Source organism: Suncus etruscus, chromosome 11 (assembly GCF_024139225.1).
Source record: "Suncus etruscus isolate mSunEtr1 chromosome 11, mSunEtr1.pri.cur, whole genome shotgun sequence".
NCBI lineage: Eukaryota > Metazoa > Chordata > Mammalia > Eulipotyphla > Soricidae > Suncus > Suncus etruscus.
In genome coordinates this window covers 11,744,440-11,756,769 of record NC_064858.1, presented here as the reverse complement: position 1 = coordinate 11,756,769, position 12,330 = coordinate 11,744,440, and the positions used below count along the sequence as shown (strand labels likewise).

Genomic DNA, 12,330 nt, shown 5'->3' with positions numbered 1-12,330 from the left:
CAGAATGAGAATGAATGACCTAGGACAGTGCCAGTAAAGTGTTTTTTGTTAAAGTAAAATAGCAAATGCTATTTTAAAATTAAATATTAGTTTCATCAGAATGGTAAATTATTAACTATTTATGATTACTGAGGAAAACATGCTTTACAAATCACACTGAATCGCACATTCACACTATCACTCCCTCGCATGTTCATCTACTCACCTGCTTGCTCACACTTATTTGTTCACCTTCAGTCACTCATTTGTTTGTTCGTTCAGTCACACATTTGCTCATTTACTCACTTCATTTTTATTGAACTCCCTTGCATGTGCCGCCAACCTCCATACACTAGACTTAGAATATGGATTATTGAGAAGGTAGCCTATCCTCAATCCTCAGGGCACTTGTCTTTAATTGTGAGTTTAATTGGGGTGCTTGGTAATTACACTTACAAAGTCATTCTGTTCAATCGTCCTAGTTAAAGGAAACAGACTGTGAGCTGTCAATGCTCCTTCCTCCACCTTACCTATGCCACATACTTAGGGGCTTGCATGCCACAAATTTAGCACCACTTGAGTAAACTACAACATCAGAGGCATCAAATAATCCATGGCACCCAGAGGGACATGCAGGAGGTTGGGAGGATGCTGCAGTAACACTCATTCTTCTGGACACAGTGAAGCCTGAGCTAGCTGATGTGGGTTTGCACAAGCAGTGGAAACAGCCAGTTGGCAGGTAAAAAGCCTCCTGGGTGACAGATAGACAGGCACAAGTGCCCCAGAGAGAGTTTGCTGCTGTCAGATGACCTCTGTGAGCAGTGAAGAAGCAAGGAGGAATAAAATCCACAACTGACGAAAATATCTCTTACCAAACTAATTTCACTTCTAATAGAACTTACCACACTAATTGTGTTAGCCAGCTAGAAAACAGCATTTTCCCCAGCTAGTTTTTTTCCTTCGTTTTAATGCGATAGATTCGTTCAACTGATGCTACTAGGTTTGTAATCCCTGGAAGGCGCAGGGACTGACCTGGAGGCATCTAGCCCCCAGTTTAACTGACTGCTGCCCCCCAAAGTCGGCTTCAGCAGGTTTCCAGCAACACAGGCCGTTCAATGACCTGCTATGGGGGGACCTCCTGACGATGCCTCCCCACAGAGAGGGCGCCCCCAAAGATCTGAAACCACTCCTGGACTGATTCTCGACCCTCATTTTGGCAGAGAATTGGGGGTATGGTACTTGGGGGCTCACTTGGGAGACGGGCTTAGGCCTCCTCAGAGAGCTCAGAACCCAGTCAGTCCCACAGGTGCACAGCCCCGACACACCTGAGGCGCCGCTCAGGAACCGGAAGCTCGCGGCTGAGCCCGCCCACAGGGGGCGGGGTCTCATCAGCCCGCCCACGAGGTCCCGCGGCAATGCCTCGGAGTTCAGCCTGAGGAGAGGTAGTGGGGGAGGAGGGAAGGGAGCAAGCTCGCCACAGAGGCGGGGCACTAGGCCGGCTAGGACCCGCCCAGAAGGAGGTGTGGTCTTCAGGCCAAGGGTGGTCCCGCCGGAGAATTGCGTTGGTCAACACAGCGAGCCCGCTAGTCCCGCCCACAGTGGGCGGGGTCTTTAGCCCCGCCCCGTGACGAAAGGATCCCTCACCGGCGCTCTCTTGCTTGCGCAGCATATCCTGGCGCAGGGCGGGGTCCGGACACCTAGCCCCGCCCATAAAGGAGCTGAATTTGGGAAGACCCGCCCAGAGGAAGGGGGTGGGGTCTTTAGCCCCGCCCCTGCTTGCGTCGTTTATCCTGTCGAAGAGCGGAGGCCTGGTCCTTATATTCCCGCCCAGAAAGGAGCGAGAGTTGAGAGACCCGCCCACAGAGGGGGCGGAGTCTTTAGCCCCGCTCCGTGACGTAAAGGTCCCTCTTCCTCTTGCTTGCGCAGTCCATCCTGTTAAAGGGCGTGGTCAGGACCGCTAGCCCCGCCCATAAAGGAGCTGGATTGGAGGAGACGGCCAGAGGAGGCGGGACTTTCTATCATGGCCCCGCCCCGTGACGAAAGAGCTTCTCTCCCTCTTGCTTGCGCAGCCCATTCCGTCGAAGGGCGTGCCCAGAACCACTAGCCCCGCTCAGGCAGAAGCTGGATTGGAGGAGACTCGCCCATAGGGGGCGGAGTCTCGCGTAGCTCCTCCTGGCGAGGGGCGTGGCCGTCTCCGCTAGCCCCGCCCAGAGAGGAGCTGGATTGGAGGGGACGCCCGGAGGAGGCGGGACTCTGCGCCTTGGGCCCCGCCCCCGCGGGGCGCACGTGACCCTTCTCCGTCCGAGCCCCAGTCGCGCGGGCGGGCCCCGCAGCTCCCGGTCGTGTGTCCTGCGCGTCCCCCGGCCTCGCCATGTCCCGCAAGGCGCGCGCGGGCGCCGCCGAGTACACGCTGCGCAGCCTGGGCGGCCTGATGGGCGAGCAGGACGCGGGCGGCGGCACGGGCGAGCGCAGCCTGCTGGCGGGCGCGGGGGGCGCGGAGCTGGAGCGCGCGGCGCGGCGGCGCTTCCAGCAGGGCGAGACCCCGGCGCTGGTGTACGTGGCGGCCGGCTGCTCGGCGCTGGGCGGCTTCCTGCTGGGCTACGACACCGGCGTGGTGTCGGGCGCGCTGCTGCTGCTGCGCCGCCGCCTGCGCCTGTCGGCGCTGTGGCAGGAGCTGCTGGTGTCGGGCGCGGCGGGCGCGGCCGCGGGGTCGGCGCTGGCCGGGGGCGCCCTCAACGGGGCGCTGGGCCGCCGCGCCGCCGTGCTGCTGGCCAGCGCGCTCTGCACGGTCGGCTCGGCGCTGCTGGCCGCCGCCGGCGACAAGGAGACGCTGCTGGCCGGACGCCTGGTCGTGGGGCTCGGCATCGGTGAGTGGGGGGGCCCGGGGGGTCGGGGGAGCAGAGTCGGGGTCCCGGACCCCCGTCTCGACACCCCTGGCTGGGTGTCAGCACCCGCTGCCCTGCTTGGCATCCTTTCGGAGTCCGATGATTCCCTCCGCTTTGATACTTTCTGTCCCCAAGACCTGTCTGTTTGTCCATTGCCCCCCCTAAGTGTCCCCCACTATATAAGGGTTCGCTGTCAACTCCCGGGGCCACCAGGATTCCAGCCCCCTCCCCGGGCATGCACGCATCTTCAGGCATCACTACTTCTGGATCTAACCCTACCTGATGTTACCCCTGTTCCCAAGACCTGTCTGTTTGTCCATCGGCCCCCCCCTAAGTGTCCCCCACTATATAAGGGTTCGCTGTCAACCCCTGGGGCCACCAGGATTCCAGCCCCCTCCCCGGGCATGCACACATCTGCTCCAGGCATCACTACTTCTTCTGGATCTAACCCTACCTGATGTTACCCCTGTCCCCAAGACCTATCTGTCCATTGCCCCCCCCCTAGTGTCCCCCACTATATAAGGGCTCGCTGTCAACCCCTGGGGCCACCAGGATTCCAGCCCCCCCCCCCCGGACATGCATGCTCGCATGCATGCATGCCTCTGCTCCAGGCATCACTACTTCTGGATCTAACCCTACCTGAAGCTCCCCCTGTCCCCAAGACTCGTTTGTTCATCGGCCCTCCCAAGTCTCCCCCAACGTGTAGGGGTTCGCTGTCACGCTCAGGAGCCACCAGGATTCCAGCTCTCCCCGGACGTGCATCGGCTCCAGGCATCACAACTTCTTGTGGATCCAGCCCTACTTGATGCTATCCCTGTCCCCAATTCCTGTCTGTTTGTCCATCGTCCCTCCAAGTGTCCCCCAATATGTAAGGGTTTGCTGTCACCCCCGGGAGCCACCCGGATTCCAGCCCCCTCCCCGGGCATGCACGCATCTGCTCCAGGCATCACTGCTTCTTCTGGATCTAACCCTACCTGATGTTACCCCTGTCCCCAAGACCTGTCTGTTTGTCCATCGGCCCTCCAAGTGTCCTGCAACGTATAGGGGTTTGCTATCATCCCCGGAAGCCACCAGGATTCCAAACCCCCCTTCCCTGGACATACATGCACACACGTGCCTGCTCCAGGCATCACTACTTCTGGATCCAGCCCTACCTGATGCTACCTACCCCTTGAGGCTTTTGCCACAAGGTCTCTCCCCTGTGGATCACTGGACGCCACAGACCTTTCTTTTCTTGAGACTCACTTCTCTCTCAGATCGACACATCTGGAATCCTAGTTTTTCTGGACTGTTCTTTCTGTGCCTCCCTTCCATAATCCCTTCTTTAGATGGAATGTTGCCGTCTCTGCTGCTCTTGCTTTTCACTTTTAGTATTTGCTTATATCTTTTCCCTAAATGAATTCCTTGTCTTTTTATTTTCTTACTTTCCCCTTTAATTCCATTTGTCCATTGATCCATTCGCCTCTTTATTTTGCTTCTCTGGCTTTCCCCTAGGAAATTATCCGCTGAAATTATTCCCGCGAATTATACACTGAAGGTCAAGTTCACTTTTCTGAATTCATTTAGGAGTTGTCCCCTCCTGTGGAAAATGCCCCCAGCAAGATACTCTTAAAGCAAACTCTGCAGTTTGCTTTAAAAAAAAATTAAGGCTCTCCTGGCATTGCTTTTAAACCCTTTACGCGTAGCAGGAGGGCAATTGCAAGTTGTTGGCAGATAAAAGTTATTTGGCAGGTGCTCTGTGTTATTAGAAAGCTTGCCTGAGGGAAAATGTGCATGTGTCTAGAGGCATGGATGGAGACTCAATTCTCAGCCCTAACTTCCTGGATCTACCCCTGTGCTTTTGGATTGCTTCCTTTTGTAGTTGTGGTGCTGGTTGATGAACTCACTAAACATCTGGGTTCTGTCTGCCCACCCATTGGACGTGTTTTCCAGCTGCTCGCTGGACTCCAACAAAGCGACCCGTCTAGACTAGGCATGTGTGGCAGCTGTGGCCCTGGAGAACCAGATTATGACATTACTGACTTCCCCTGCTGCTTTCTTTCCCCAGAACCAGGGGTTCCCATCAGGTGTCAGGGAGTGTGGAATTGGCACATTGTACCAAAGCATAGAGAAACCAGAGAATCTCTCTGAGGAGCCCCTTTGCCCACACACCACTCCCAGTCACCCGAAGGCCTGGCCACCACTACCACACTCTTCCAAGCATTTTCTGCTGGACACGGCATCCTGATTTTCCCTTCAGAACACGGAATGACAACTTTTGGCTGCAAACTCTGCTCATGAGACTCAATCTTACCTGTGAATCAAAGTCAAATATTGGTTCAAAAGGTTCTATCTGAAGTGGCCTAGTTTCAGCTGGTGCGGCTGTGAGGCATGACTGTCACTCCTTTCTCTGTGTGAAGCTTCGGAGTGGCAGCTGGGTGGCATGATCGGAGCTGCCTCAGGGGCTGAGGAATTGAAGCTGGACGTGGTTAGCTAACTAGGGAGGCAGGGCCAGAAACGTGTGTATGATGTGATGAAAGAAAGAGAGAGAGAAACAGACAGAGACAGAGAGGGAGGGAGAGAGAGATGTGAGGGTAGGGAAGCTAACTAGGGAGCTAGGGCCAGCAATGTGTGTATGATGTGATGAGAGGGGGGGGGGGGAGAGAGAAGAGAGAGAAAGAGAGAGAGAGAGAGAGAGAGATGTGAGGATAGGGAAGGCCTGATCCAGGACTGACTATGTGTGTGTGCTGTGAGCTTAGGAATGTGATACAAGAGTCGAGAAGGCACTGAAAGCAGGCTCTGTCTGGGGAGAGTCTCAGGTCTGGGGAGCAGTTGGTCAGTGGCAGTCACAGCCATGGATGGTGCCGCTCTACAGTACTCAGCCCGTCTCTCCTGTTCTTCTATCCCACTGCCTGCCTGCCTGCCTGCCCTGCACTAAACATCTGGGCTCTCTTTAGACCCACTATCAGCCCTTCACTTCTACAAAGGCTCTGCAGCATAGAAGGATGCTAGATTTTGCTTGTGAAGTGAAGATTTGTTTCCAAACATTAGATGGCTTTGAAGCACGCATCTCCGTATTTCACATTAGGATCTGTACAAAGCTGGGTGGTGATTAACACATCAGACCCTCGGAACACATCTACATCCCCCTCACACCCACGTCACCAACCTTACAGAACTCAGTGTGCACCTTTCATCCTTATTAGAGCAGGAGATTGGCTCCTAATGTGGATGATTTGTAGGGACCAAGTTGGTTTTCTTGCTTAGTACACTAAACCTGAGATAATTTTGTGCTACTTTTTAACTTTTTTTCAAGTGCTCAGGTGTTGTGTACTTAGGAGTGTGTGTGTGTGTGTCTGTGTGTGTGTCCCTTTTGATATTTGGTGAATAATGAAAAGGGGCTTCTGAACCCTGTCAAAGAACAGTTGGCCTCTTACTTCCCAAACTAGCTGGCCCACTTCAGGGCAAGGGCAGGAACTTGCTCAGTCAAGGCAGTGTGCTGGCCTGTTGGAGGCGCTGCTGAGTAGAAGGCAGTGAACTGAGATGGGGACCGCGCCAACCCAGTTCTTAGGAGGAAAAATACCTGAAATATTTGGCAAGTTCTCTAAGGGTTCCATTGTAATAATCTAATTAAATCACTCATTTGCCTATTTAACAGATGCTAATGGAGGCTCCATTATTGATTCTGTCAGATTTGGGGTACACAGTCATTAAATAGGCAAAAGTTCTACTTTAGGGACTGGAGATTTGGCTCAGTGCCGACTTTCCTTGCCTTTGTGAGGCTCTGGATTCAATGCCCAGCACTCTATAGTCGTGTGTAGTGACAGGAATGACCCCTGGCCACTGAGCAGGGTGTTGTCCTTGACACAATTGGGTGAGGCCTAAAAGCAAAAGAAATACTTACTAATAAGTAAAGATGCCACCTAGAGCTGTTGGTGTGACAGAAAGAGCAGCCTGAAACTGTTGAACCCTCGAGGGCTTTAAGTTGCCATCTGAGCTGGCCTGAGGGCAGAGCAAGGGGAGGCTGTCAGTGCCTCAGCATGATTCCTATGTTGTTTGCTCCTGAACCACTAAGCAGCAGTTTCCTGCCCAAGGAGACAGTTCACGATTCTTGAAAGATGAAGAATATCTGGCACAAACAAGGCCAATTTTAGATAGCAAAACAAACCTCAATAGGCTGGCATTTTGGTGGAGTTCTCATGGTCAGAGGCTCCGATAATAAGTGCAGTACTTGGATGTCAGGGACTGGAGGGAGGCTTGGGTTGGGCACAGTGGGGTACTGGTGCATACGGGTGTCAGCAGTCCCCACAGACTGTTAGTGGGGCAGGAAGGCCAAGCAGGGCCCTGAACAAAGTGTCTGCAGTCAGGCCTGGCAGTGCGGCTCCCTCACCACTGACCACAGGCTGGGCAGAGCTGGAGAATGTGGCCTCTGCTCCTTGTTCTGGTCTTGCTTTGGGGCCTGCTCTCTTCCTCCCTGAGTCCATACCATCATTCTCACCCCCACTTCATGTGCAAAGAGTCCCAGTGGGTAAGGTTGCCACCCCAGGAATCACTGCATGCTTGCCCTCAGTCCTTTCTTCTCTCTTTGCTGGACACAGGTGTGTGTTGGCCAGAAGGTAGGCGTGCTCAGTTAGGACCCTGCACACACCAGCTATTTAGAAAGGATAGGGTGCCAGAAGGGAGCAGCCCCTGCGTTGCCTTGCCCTGTTCCAGCCCACAGCTCACAGGTGAACACGGCACTTTCTCTACATGGGCATTAGCTCTGATGCTCCATATCTACGCAGTTCATGCCTTTGTTCAACTACCTGAGAACCTTTGGATTCAGATGTTCCTCAAAATTCAGACCTTTCCTGGGAGCTGAGCTGCTCACATGGCGCTGTATTTTATTTAGTTTGACTTCAGAACTCGGTCTGCATGCTTGTTTCTATGGCCCCTACCTGAGCATCCTCTACTCTACTGGAAGCCAGAGCCTCACCTCTGTCATCCTGGCTGAGTAACATTCTTAAAAATGTCATAAGCCCCAACAGCTTTCTTAACTCATTTTTCTTTTTAAGAGCAAATAAGAATACCTTTGATGAAAAAGGCATGTATGACTGAGTAATGTTAATCAAGAATTGTGGTGCAGAAGTGAGGTTGGCCAACATCAGCCGGTTGTTTAAACAGCTGAGCAGCTCAGGCAGTGTTTCCATGGACAGTGGAGTCTGTTCATCCTCTTTCTCTTCTAGATTTCTGCTCTCTGCTGGCAGGATTGCTCCCCGCTTCCCACGCCCAGTCACACGCACAGGCACGTTCAGCTTGCAGTCCCGGTGAGGCTCCGGCAAGGTTCTGTTGGCCTGTCTGCACTGAGCAGGGCCTGAGCCCACAGCTGTCAGTCAGCAGGGCAGTGTCTTAGCCCTGAATGTAGATGAGCGCCCAGTGCTGTGACTGTGATGCTGCTGTTGGCCCAGAGCTTGCTGGGCCTTTCAGTTCAGCTTGGTCCCGTATCTGGTGGAACTATGGTAACTCCCGTATTATACCTTCTGCCTCTTTTGTCTTTAGCCTTCATTGTAAATAGTATTAATTAGAAGTCAAGAAAACTTCCATGGTTAGGAGGGAAATGTGGACTCACCAGAAAACCCCCAAACTTTTTTTGTTTTGTTTTTGGGCCACACCCAGCGACGCTCAGGGGTTATTCCTGGCTATGCGCTCAGAAATCGCTCCTGGCTTGGGGGACCATATGGGATGCCATGGGATCAAACCGCAGTTCATCCTTGATTAGCATGTGCAAAGCAAACGCCCTACTGTTTGTGCCCCCGCTCCGGCCCCCCCAAATTTTTTCTTAAGATTATATTCACGGTTGCAGAGAGAGAGGAGCCAACTTGGACTGGATAGTCCTAGCAGCACCACTGTCCTTCAGCTTTCCACTGCGTTCAGAAGGTTCCTCCTTGGATAGAGCCCAGAGGGCCAAAGGCCCCGGTGCAGCTCACCCTCTTGGCCTCCTTACCTTCCCTGCACTGTGGCTATCAGCTCCCTCTTCCTAAGCCTACTGCCACCACTGTGGGAACATTGGCTGGCCTCTGCCAGACACACCCCTATACTAATGGCTGCTCCCCCATTCAATCGGTTGCACACAGGGCCCCCAGACACTGTTGAGAGGGCTGCTGGGCAGGCAGAGTGTGGCTACTCCGTCACAGTCTCTGCACTGCTGGGGCTGGTCTAGCTGTTTGGAAACCATGGCACTGCTCTGGGACTCACTCCCTGAAGCCCCTTTCTCTGCCAAGATCTGGCTATGATGTGTAAAATTTGAATGTGAACTTTTCTGGAAGTAATCCTTGGCTCCTGGTGTGTGTGTGGGGGGCAATGTTGCCAGGTTGCTGTGTATACCCCCCAAGCAAGGCTTGAGCACCTCAGAAGACTGGGGTACTCCTGAGAGCTCAGGTTATTCAGAGGACTGAGAGAACCATAGAGGCCCAAGGGCAGCACAGAGAATCAAGGGTACTACAGGTGATCTCACACTCATGGTGTGAGTGGCAGCAGCACAGTTACAGAAAGTCTCAGCTTTGGGCCTCAGTGTCCACTCTACTTGGGCTGTGCCTTCCCAGAGCCATCCATTGTCCCTCCTTTAACTGAGAGGGCCTGTTAGGGTAGGGGTGGGTAAGACCCACAGTGGGGGGCAGGGAAGCCTTGCTGTGTATGAGACCTGAGGCAGGGGTCTAGTGAACCCCTATATTTCTGACCTAAGGTAGTGGGGGTGGTAGACATTGTCCCTGTAGCTAAGACCGAGGCTGGGAGGGTTGGGGGTCGCTATTCCGTAGTAGGGCCACAGAGTCTCACATTTGTGTGCTGTCAGTCATGCACCTGAACATGCCCCTTTCTCTAGACTAACTGTTCTTATATGTTTCTCTCTGGATAGGATACCTGGAAGCCATGGGCCAGTCAGTTCATGGGTCTTGATAGATTCCTCCCTCACACTACCCTGACCCATGCTTTCCTGTGCTCATCAGATCCATAAAAGTCAACGGAAGAAAGTGGAAGGTGATGCCCACTGGGACATCGTTCTAGGGGTCTCAGGATGCTATGCTAGGTATGGTAGGTGCAGTCAGGAAGTGTGGGCCATGGGCAAGTGTGAGTCTGATTGAGTCCTTCCTAAGTTCACACCTGACTGTCCTCACCTACCTGAGCTCACACTTGACCATCCCTCCTTCCTGAGTTCACATCTACTGTTGCTCCTGCCTGAATTCATTATCTGGCAGTATTCTGCTTGAATGACTATCTGTAGGATAGGGACAGTCCTGTTTCAGAGGGGAACCAGGGTTAACGGAGCCAATCAAGGCCAGTATTTGCACAGTATAATATCACTGTGAGTGGGTGCTGGGCATGCCCGTTTCTGTGCCTCTGATATGAGCACTGTGGTAGAAATCAGGTGCTTGCAGAAATGAGGTAAGCAGGGCCTGCAAGGTTTGCCTGGTGATGGGTATCCCTGGCTGACAGCTGGGACCTTGGTATCTGATCAAGACCAGGGCAGCTCTTTATTCCTTGTGATGTTCAGTCCTTGATCCAGAAAACCCAGTACAGCCCTTCTGGTACCTATTTAGTTAGTACCTAAGATTAGCACACTGTTGGTTTCAGTTTCATAAGATGCTTTGTAGAGAGGCCAGAGAGATAGCATGGAGGTAAGGGGTTTGCCTTTCATGCAGAAGGTCATTGGTTCAAATCCCGGCATCCTATATGGTCCCCTGAGCCTGCCAGGAATGATTTCTGAGCGTGGAGCCAGGAGTAACCCCTGAGCGCTGCTGGGTGTGACCCAAAAACCAAAAACCAAAAAAAAAAATTAAAAAAAAAGATTAAAATGTTGTGTATGGGGCCCGGAGAGATAGCACAGCAGTGTTTGCCTTGCAAGTAGCCGATCCAGGACCAAAGGTGGTTGGTTCGAATCCCGGTGTCCCATATGGTCCCCCAGGCCTGCCAGGAGCTATTTCTGAGCAGACAGCCAGGAGTAACCCCTGAGCACCGCTGGGTGTGGCCAAAAAACCAAAAAAAAAAAAATGTTGTGTATTATGTGTATATGTACAGATGATAGAAGCAAAATCAATTTAGCTGTGGAGTCAGTTATGAATCAGTTTAATATTGAACGTTCAAGATCAGCTAAAATAAGGAAAATAGGGCCGGGCGGTGGCGCTGGAGGTAAGGTGCCTGCCTTACCTGCGCTAGCCTAGGAGACGGACCGCGGTTCGATCCCCCGGTGTCCCATATGGTCCCCCAAGCCAGGAGCGACTTCTGAGCGCATAGCCAGGAGTAACCCCTGAGCGTTACTGGGTGTGGCCCAAAAACCAAAAAAAAAAAAATAAAATAAAATAAGGAAAATAATTATTGAAAGATAACAATGGAGAAGAGGAATCAATGAAGTTTAGATCTCATCTCACTAATATTATACTGGTTTAGGAGCCTTTGAAGGTAAAGTAGTCACAGAATGATGTGCCTTTCGTTCTGTTTGTGATACGGCTCAATACAATAGATTTGGGAGTTAGGGAGTGCCATACCCAGTAGATCTCAATGGTCTGTGCATGGAATTTTGCAACACTTCAGTCCTTTGAGCCATTTTTCTGTTCCCTATAGTAAAATGGAAAAAAAAAAAACTCTCATCAGAAATTTTAAAAACAGGAAGACAGATTAGAAAAATATTGTGGCACATTTATTTGTCTAAAAATATATATTTGCACTCAAAGCTTATTAGACAGTTTACAGCAGGAGAAAATGCAATTAGCAAATAAGCTCATGGGTAAGTGTTAAACCTTGCTAATAATTAGGAGTAAAAATAATGACAACACCATACTTATTAAAAGAGCACGTGGAAAAAAATCACAGCTGAGGATTTCCTAAGAAAAGATTATCTTGTTCTAAAATCAATTGGAATCATTTTCTGTAGAGAACATTCTATCTGTAGCTTGCCATATTTAACATATTTTTTCTTTTGTTCTTTTTTGTATTCAACAAACTTATTTTGAATTACTGATTTATTGATATCAAGGTAGATTAATACCATGAGCTTTGTATTCTTGGGGTTTATTTCTAGTAGTTTAATGCTAATATTAGAATATTATTAATATGTTAGAGTTGATATACAGTACTAGATTTAAATAACTAATGCTAACATTAGAATAATATCAGAATATTTGGGCTGGAAAGATAGCACAATAGTAGGGTGTTTGCCTTGCACACAGCCAACCCAGGACGGACCTGGGTTCAATTCCTGGCATCCCATATGACCCCCTGAGCTTGCCAGGAGCAATTTCTGAGCGCAGAGCCAGGAATAATCCCTGAGAGCTGCCAGGTGTGCCTCCCCCCCCAAAAAAAAAAATAACCAAAAGTAAACAACAGGGAAAATTGATAATATCAGAATATTTAATGCTAATACTCTTTCCTTGGGAATTTTTGTTTGTTTGTTTGTTTTGGGGCCACACCCAGTGACGCTCAGGGGTTACTCCTGGCTATGCACTCAGAAATCGCT

At 51.4% G+C, this 12,330-nt stretch overlaps 1 protein-coding gene across 1 annotated transcript in view; it reads left to right on the top strand.

Annotated features, from left to right (window-relative positions):
* The first annotated feature begins 2,350 nt into the window (after window positions 1–2,350).
* SLC2A13 (solute carrier family 2 member 13) overlaps window positions 2,351–12,330 on the top strand; it is a 67,507-nt gene continuing 57,527 nt past the window's right edge. The window contains exon 1 of the mRNA XM_049783811.1: window positions 2,351–2,846. Coding sequence (XP_049639768.1) covers window positions 2,351–2,846 — 496 coding nt within the window. The remainder of the gene's footprint in view (window positions 2,847–12,330) is intronic.